Source organism: Otolemur garnettii, unplaced genomic scaffold, assembly GCF_000181295.1.
Source record: "Otolemur garnettii isolate 467f Iridium unplaced genomic scaffold, OtoGar3 scaffold00136, whole genome shotgun sequence".
NCBI classification, from domain to species: Eukaryota; Metazoa; Chordata; class Mammalia; order Primates; family Galagidae; genus Otolemur; species Otolemur garnettii.
The window spans coordinates 1,927,194-1,936,200 of NW_003852531.1; the positions used below are offsets into that span (position 1 = coordinate 1,927,194).

At 48.4% G+C, this 9,007-nt stretch overlaps 1 protein-coding gene across 2 annotated transcripts in view; it reads left to right on the top strand.

Moving 5' to 3' along the window:
• The window catches only part of RIN2 (Ras and Rab interactor 2), a 74,479-nt gene that overhangs the window by 21,748 nt on the left and 43,724 nt on the right, over positions 1–9,007 (top strand). For both annotated transcript variants that reach the window (XM_023518378.1, XM_023518379.1), the window contains one exon: positions 6,937–7,126. In XM_023518378.1, the coding sequence (XP_023374146.1) occupies positions 6,937–7,126 (190 nt within the window). The remainder of the gene's footprint in view (positions 1–6,936; positions 7,127–9,007) is intronic.

Sequence of the window (9,007 nt, forward strand, 5' to 3'; positions counted from 1 at the left end):
CACCACAAACAAGTTCAGAGAAGCTGCTGATGTTGCCAGGTGGGTCCCATGAGGCTAGGCCTATCTCTTTCCAAGTTGCTAAGAGGAGAGCCGAGGGTCTGCTGGGGTTTGCTGGGCAGAGACACCAGGCAGAGGGTCTCCAGAGGGCAGGGGAAAGGTGCACCGTAGCAGGAGTGAGAGCCAGGAGAGACCACACGTCCCCACACCAAAGTTAGAACTGCAGGGCCACTGTTTCCTCTCACAGCAGGCGATGCACCCGTTGTTTCAGCAGCCCACCCAATGCATTGACCTCTCAGAGAACTCACCAAACACTTCCAACTCTGCAGGGGACAGCCCTGGCAGGCAACCGGAGAATGGGAAGGGTGGGCTGTGGGCTCAGGACCGCAGCACAAAAATTTGTTCACTTTTGCACCAGGCAGGACAGGGGCTGTGCCCGTTTAAAATATTTAACTGAAACAACTTTTGACCTCAAAAAAAAAAAAAAAAGAAGTCAGACCAGGTACATTGGCTCATGCCTATAATCCTCGCACCGTGGGAGGCCGAGGCAGGTGGATTGCCTTTGCTCACAGGTTGGAGACCAGCCTGAGCAAGAGTGAGATCCTGTTTCCGTGAAATATAGAAAAACTGGCTGGTGCCTGTAGTCCCAACTTTTCAGGAGGCTGAGGCAAGAGAATCACTTGAGCCCAGGAGTTTAAGGTTGCTGTGAGCTGTGATGCCATGGCACTCTACCCAGGGCAACTGAGGGAGACTGTGTTTAAAAACAAAAAAGTTATATTTTACCACAGATTATCCAAATCATCCATTTAAAAAACCTAATTGCTCAGCTGAAGAATGGTGTATCTTCTATACACATAGAGAAGTTTTGGGGGACCTGTATGTCTTCCTTGCTTATTCCCCTGTCTTAATGCTGAGGGCAGAACCATCCAGAGCACCGCATAGCTGCTGAGACTCGTCAGCCAGGAGAACAAGTACCACTGCTGGGTGACAGTAAAAACTTGGCATTTTTCCTTATCTCTTGGCCATTGAACGTTATTTTTGCTCTTCAACAGCCAAAATAGAATTCTTACATGTGAAAAGCTATTGACCATATTTACTGTGCCAGTATTTTTTTTCCACAGAAATAATCTCACATCAAATTTTTCTATATTTTTGCATCATCATCATTATTTTTATTTAGAGACAACATTTCACTTGATAACCCAGGCTGGAGAGCAGTAGTGCAATCTGAGCTCTCTGCAGCCTCCAATCCCTAGGCTCAAACAATCCTCCTGTCTCAGCCTCCAAGTAGCTAGGACTACAGACATGTACCACCACACCCAGCTAATTTAAAGATGAAATTAGCATATTGAGCAGCCCAATCTTAAACTCCTGGCCTCAAGCAATCCTTCTGCCCAGGTCTCTCCAAGTGCTGGAATTCTAGGCATGAGCCACCTATCCCAGATCTATTTTTGCTTTAGTAATTGCCTCTCATTTGTTTGAAAAAGACTGGACTGCAAAGTCAAAACATGGACTTGATACATGTTGTTTGGGATAGAGCTTGGGAGAGGGAATGGCATATTGGGAAGACCCTGGAAGGCTTCTGAGCGCACTCATGGTTCAAGACTCTGGTCTAGCTTCATTGGTGGCCTGTACTGGCTTCTGGAATTCTAGACAACAGCAAGGAAGCACATCTATCACTGGGAAGCTCTGCTGCATGTCCTGGTTTCTCTGATTCTGTCAATGTTATTAAAACAGAGTCCCACTCGGAATGAGGGTGCTGCAATCCTTTAGTTTTCCATCCCCTCGGGCTGCTAATGCAGGGCCCTAGGAATCCAGGGAATCCTGCCAGTGGAAAGATCCCCCTCACCCCACACTCCAAAGAGCCTTAAAGTGGTTATGACTGGAGGGTAGCTGGCACTGGAGGGGATGGACTATCCAGCCATGGACTATAAAGCCATGAGCCCTGGCTTTGGGGGAAGTGGGGACGGGTGTAGGATGTGAGTTTTCTGGTGGGAGTTTGCTCTTTGCCCCTAGAGGCACCTTACACGTGGGGGGCGTTCTGTGGTTTGCTCAGTATTTTTGCTTGTAGGTCTCACTGAATCTGTGTCTCTCCATGATAATGGGCCTGGACATGTAGACATCAATAACAGTTGAATAAATCAATGTCATAAAAGTCCAGTGATATGGTAGATATTATTACTTTTTTCCAACCTATTATTTTGAGAAATTTCAAACATTATGGAAAAGTTGCAAGAGTTCACTTAATTGTTTTACATTTGCTTTATCTCTGTTTTTTCTTACTGTTTGGGGCCAAGCATTTGACACTCCAACATTTCCACACTTCTCCCCTATATTCTTCAGTAAGCATCTCCTAAGAATAAGAGCATTTTCCTACATAAGAATAGTGACATTATCTCATTCAGGAAATTAAATGTTAATACAATATTGTCCTTTATAGTTTTTATTCTGATGTCATATAAGAGCAAGTCCGTGCACTCAATGTAGTCATCATTTCTCTTTACTATTCTTGAGTCAATGATAATTCTACAGCCTTTATGATATTGACATGTTGAGGCTACTAGTTTTGCAGAAACTGTCTGAATTGGGTCTGTCTGATTGTTTTCTTCTGTGCAGATTCAGGAGAGACTCCGTGGGTGAGGTGGGGTCCCTCTCGAGCTTCGTCCTCGTGCTGCCCAGGGTCAGCTGACTTGTTTTTAGAGGGTTAAGGCGCATCACTTGGCTAACGTGGTGTCTTCCAGGTTCTCTCATTGTCAGGGTGTCTCTTCATGTTTGTAAGTCACTAAGTACTCTGTGGGGTAACATTCTAGGACTGTGAATATCCAGTTTCCCAGCAGTTCTTTCAGCACCTACTCTCTTTTTTGAGAGAGTCTCTCTCTGTTGCTCGGACTGGAGTGCTGTGGCCTCAGCCGAGCCACAAACTCCTACACTCAAGAGATCCTCTTGCCTCAGTCTCCTGAGTAGCTGGGACTACAGGCTCCTGACACAACACTTGGCTAATTTTTCCATTTTTGGTAGAGGTAGGTCTCACTCTTGCTTAGGCTGGTCTTGAACTCCCGAGCTTAAGCAAGTCTCCCACCTCAGCCTACCAGAGTGCAAGGATTATAGACATGAATCACCGCTCCCAGCCCTGGCCCCTGTTCTCAATGTTTGTCTGCATCAATTACTACCTAGTGGTAGAGGTATTATTATTTACCATTTTCAGATCGAGAAAACAAGGCTCATAAAAGGACCTACCTGGCCAAGGTCCCACGTGCCTGGCTGGACTCATCGTGCTTCCCGCCCTGAGGCTGGACCTTGTTGTGACCCATCATGACCAGGCCTTTATCAGAGTGGCCGGGATTGTATGACAATGGTTTACCTTGTATAAGCCATTCATTCTCTGCCTTCCCTCCTATATGCTTGCAGACATCTGATTTGAAATCACTAGTTTCCATTGATCTCACCTGTGTTAGGTTTTGTCCTAGGTCAAGTTGCCTAGAAGCAAAGCCTGATTTGGGGATTCTTGTGCAAGTGATTCACTGAGGGAGGATCTCCAGAGTAGCCTGCAAAGCAGTGAGGGAGGAGGGTGGGACTGGGAGGAAGCTAGGCAAAGACCCCACAGGGAGCTCAGCATGAATAACATCCCAGGGCCACTCCTAGACCCACCTAGGAGTGTGTCGGCAGCAGGGGGTCTGCTCCCAGGGACAGGGCATAACTTCCCTTCTCCCTTCCAGAAGGGGCAGCTGTGAGCTCTCGGCAACCAACACTCACAGCGGCTATTCCAGCTGGGGGTCTAGGTGGAGCACCAGCATCCCCTGCATGTTCAGCTTCTCATTTGTTAGTATCAGCCCCATGAAGGTTGGGGCTGATAAAAGCCAATTTGTCCTGTAATAATACACTATAAACCTCCAGTGACTGGCTGACTCAGCGTTAGCTTAGTCATCTGCAAAGACAAGGTCCAATTTAGGGTTGCTCCTTTATAAGACCCCGTGAATCTTATTCACCGTCTTGCTGACTGGGCCCTGGCTCTTTGGGTTGAGATTACTTCACAGAACAAAGGCTTTTTAGCTTGTTGTAACAACTGAGCAGAGACAGGGTGTGCCCTTCTAGGGAAGGAAGAGGTGTCAGCGGTTTACTCTCGGCACCCAGGAGCATCAGGCAGACACTGTCGAATCTGGTCTTGGCAAAACACGGCCAACCTGACTGAGATTGGAGGGATGAACTGTTTCTCTATTTAGGCTCTAAGAGTTGGATCAGTGGCCTGCTACCCATTACCCTCCCCCAGCCTCCTGGTAAAACAAAACACCTAACTAGATCTGTCAGTGTGTGCGTTTTGCTCTTAGACTTCATGGAAGCGCTCCGTGCTCCTCAAGATGTGGCTGGCAGGAGCAACGTCACCCAGAGCTAGTAAGAAAGGCAGCCTCTCTGGATCACCCCAGACTGCAGAATCAAAGTCTCTGAGGCTACAACCAGGAATCTGCAGCTTAACAAACCCCGGGGTTCAAGTGCTGCTACAGAGCAGTGCCTATAAACTTGACTTTGCCTTGAGATCTCCCTGGGGACTTAAAAAATTCAGATTCCCATATTCCACACCAAAGTGTCTCATTTATTTGATCTGAGGTGCAGTCTGGCTATTGAGATTTTTTTGAGGTCCCCTGGTGACTTTTACAGGCAGCCAGGGCCGAGAATTGCAGGTGTAAACCTGGCTCCCTTACCTTATGTGAAAGGAATTTTAGCTCCAGCTTCCTTTGAAGAGTGTGTTCTTTTAACTGCAAATATTCACTTGCAAATACCCAGAGGCCCTGGAATGGCATTTGCAGAAGGAGGGACTGTTCTTTTCTGGCACAGAGACTCCTAACTGGAAACCTGCAGCAGAAGCAAAGGAAAACTTTCACATATTGGAGAGGAAATCAAAGGTGAATTTTGAGCAGAAGAATGAGAATTCCGAGAAAGTCAGGATGTGAGGAGGAAAAGTTATTACCACACGGTGTCTCTGGCCGGCCCACCTGCTGTCACCACGGGCATTGCTGTATTGTGACACCCCAGAAAGATCGGCTTCTTCTATATTCAAACCCACCTCTTTCTTTCTTTTTTTTTTTTTTTTTAAGAGACAGAGTCTCACTTTGTTGTTGTCCTTGGTAGAGTGTTGTGGCGTCCCCAGCTCACAGCAACCTCCAACTCCTAGGCTTAAATGATTCTCTTGCCTCAGCCTCCAGAGTAGCTGGGACTATGCCACAACACCTGGCTATTTTTTGGTTGCAGTTCAGCCGGGGCCGGGCTTGAACCTCCCACCCTCAGTATATGGGACCAGTGCCCTACTCACTGAGCCACAGGCGCCGCCCTCAAACCCACCTCTTAAGAGTGCAACTGTCCGCATGGAAATAGCACTCTTCTTTTTAAAATTTCCCCACCCTCACATTCAGGTCGACTTCATCCATCCTTCCCAGTGCTGAAGACTTTATCTAAAGCCACGCTCTTGGGTTTATTTGGGTTTGGAGGTTTGAAGGCCCTGTGCACCACAAGCTGCACAAGGGGTCTGGTCTGATGCCCCCCGGCTGCCCCAGGACCTGCGCTGTGACTTGTTCCTGAGATGTCTGTTCTGATTGGTGGAGGGAGAGCAACCAGAACTAAGCACCCTTGGGTGGAAATTTCCCCCCCTCTCCTTCTGCCCTGACCTGACCCTGAGAACAATACTTAACAGGACTGAGCCTCTGCACTCTGAGGGGCTGAGGCAGGAGGATCGCTTGAGCCCAGGAGTTTGAGGTTTCAGTGAGCTACCCTACTCTAGCTGGGGCAACAGAGTGAGACACTGCCTCATAAGACAATGTATTGGCCTACAGTAGCCACTGCCTAGATGCAAACTGTCCCCTGTTCTGATCTGACTTGTTACCCACTGAGTTGGATGAATGCAGACCACTTCTTGATTTCCAGCTCGGCCGTCTCATGGCTGTTATAACTCAGACCAATCGCTTCAGTCTTCTCATTTGTAAGTTGGGGGTTTAACACGCATGAGCAGACTCAGTATTGACACTAGTGGAGGTCAATTTGGTTTATTTATTAGGATGGAACTCACATGGCATAAAGTTCACCCTTTTAAAGCACACGAGGTTTTTAAGTATATTCATAAATTTGTGTGATCATCTCCACTTCTGACACCATAATATTCCCATCACCCCAAAAGAAACCTGGTGGCTGTCTGAGATCATTCCCATCTCTGGTAACCACTGATCCACTTCTGTTTCTATGGATTTGTCTATTCTGGACATTTTGTGGAATGAAATCCCTCCATATGCGGCCTGTGTGCATATGCGTTCTCAGAGCCTACTGTTTTCCTGGTCTTTGCACAGGGTGGTGGGTCAGTGCTTTGCTCCTTCCCATAGCTGAGTAATATTCCACTGTCGGAGTAGCCACGTTTTATTCATCCAGGACGGTTATGAATAATGCCGATGTGATTTCACAGTAGCGCAGCACCACTCCCCCATGAGCTTTCCTTATAAATAATGTTGGTAGCTTTGTAAGAAGGAATCAAGGTACCAAGTGAGGGTGTGTGCATAGCTTTTGCCTGAGGATCAGGGCCATGTTCATGCTTATGACATGCACTTTCGAGCCTGAGAACTCACAGTTACCGTATATGGAATTTAGCATTTAGGGTTCTCTTCTCAAAGTTTCAAATGTTTTATGCCAGAAGATAGAGTCTGAACTAAACAGTATTTAGTATATGTCGAACCTTCCTGGAAATGGGATTAGAAACAGAAGGTCAGATTTATAGAGTGAAAAATACAACATGGTGTCCACCCTCAGAAAGCGCCCAGTCTGGAGGGGAGGACGAGCAGGGTGGGGCTGCAGAACGGTGCATGTGCTGGGATGGGCCTGGCCTGGGAGTTGGCAAGGGTGGTCTCATCACTGGGGGCATTGTGCTGCGGCATCTAACTCTTCCCGTCATCCTCTGTCTCCCAGCATGGTCAGACACGACAGCGGCTGTTCTGAGGAAGAGGACGTGAAGATCTGTCCCCGGGACTCTGGCTATGATAGCCTCTCCAACAGGCTCAGCGTCCTGGACCGGCTCCTGCACACCCACCCCATCTGGCTGCAGCTGGGTCTGAGCGAGGAGGAGGTGGCGGAGGTCCTGCAGCCCCAGCCTCCGGGGGTAAGACTCAGAGCCTCTGGAAACAGGTTGAGGCAGCCAGGGCCACTGCTGCCTCAAAGAAGAATACTTGAAGTTATTTTCAGAAATTTCTTTCCAGCTTACAGTGCCCAGTTCCCAGAGTGTAGCTAAGTTACAAAGCAGGGAAATTCTGGAAACTATGGAGCCAGCTCCCAGGAACAGAGCCCTCAGGATGGTCTTTCTGTCCTCATCTGCCCGGGTAGCATGGGAGTGCTGGGGGGGCAGGACTCAGTAGGGTAACTGGCACCAGGTCATGAATAGGAGGCATTGGCAGGGACCGGGGCCTGACCTCTCGTGCCTAGGCATGGAGGATGAGCCTGGCTCTGGGTCCGCAGTGGCGGCGGCTGCTTCCCTTCCGTTCTGAGCCTGGGAACGCTGCCTTTCAGTTTGGGGCCCAGCCTTCTGAAGGTCTACGCCTCGGGCTCGTCTGGCCGGCCGCTGAAGCAATCCTCTTTTTCTTGGGCTTTCTCAGTCAGTAGCTTCCACATGGCTCAAAATCCGATTTGGTTTCTTCAACTATTTCCTGTCTCACTGAGACCACTCCATGACTTACAGGAGTTCCTGAGAAAAATGCTATTTAGTGATCAGTGTGTCCTGAGCTCTCCAACTTGGTAGCTTCTTGCCCCATCTGGCTCTTTAGATTTTCATGAATTAAGGTAAATAAAATCAGAAGTTCAGCTCCTTGGTTGCCCTAGTGCATTTTAAGTACTCACCAGCCACGGGTGGCCACTGCACTGGGTGGCAGTGTGGACCATTTCCATTGTTGCAGGAAGTTCTACTGGACAGCACTTGTGTATAATGTCTACTGCTAGATGAAAAATAAATGCAACAAATCACAGATTACATAAGACAGAACATGTGACAAGAGATAGAAACTCAGAAATTGAAAGAGAGGCAAGGAGAAAATGTCATCAGGAGCTGGCTGAGCAATGTTGCAACAGTTTCCTAGCAGCCAGAACCTGTCTGTTTGACCTTTTTTTTTTTTTTTTTACATGTAAGCGAGTCTGTTATTTCTTGTTTGACAGTAACAGGCTGAACTAAGACCTGGGTAGGGATGAGTGCCAGGTGATGAGGTGCCCTGGTGCCATGCTCGGTCACCTCTGCAGAGCACTCCTTGGCCAGCACGTGGGCTGTGGCCTGTGGTGTTGTCGCTGTGATGAGGATGCCTCCTCCTGTGAGGTCTCCCTCACTTTCTGCCAGCTAAGATGTCTCTCTGTGCATTTCTGCAAAAGCTGTGAAGGGAGAAGTTCACTTTGCTAGGCACTGGGTCCCCTCTCTGCCAGCTGCCCAGGGCAGACGGGGCGTGTCCACTCCTGCCAAGACCTGCTGGGGAGACAAGCAGCCCGAGCTTTCCTGCCGGGTCCCTGGATGGGCCTGGTGAGGAGTCCAGGCAGGCTGGGACTGGGCGAGGACAGGAGACACAGAACGACTAGAGAGGGAGGGCCAGGGGGCTGACAGCGTGTGAGGGAGGAGGACTTGAGAGACTGGCATGGGTGGTACAAGCGACTTTGGACTTTGCCCTAAGTGATTCTCAACCTTCCCAATGCCACAACCCTTTAATACAGTTCTTCGTGTTGTGGTGACCCCCAACCATAGAATTATTTTCATTGCTATTTCATAACTGTAATTTTGCTACTGTTTTGAATCGTAATGTAAATATCTGATATGCAGGATGTATTTTCATTGTTACAAAGGGGTCGCAACCCACAGGTTGAGAACTGCTGCCCTCTGGGGTGCCCATCCTTCATTAATCTACCACCTAAGACAGGGGACTTCAAACAGTTTCTGCAAATGGTCAGAGTGTAAATATTTCCACCTTTGCAGGTGGTATAGTCTTTGTCACGCCCACTCAACTTCCATGCC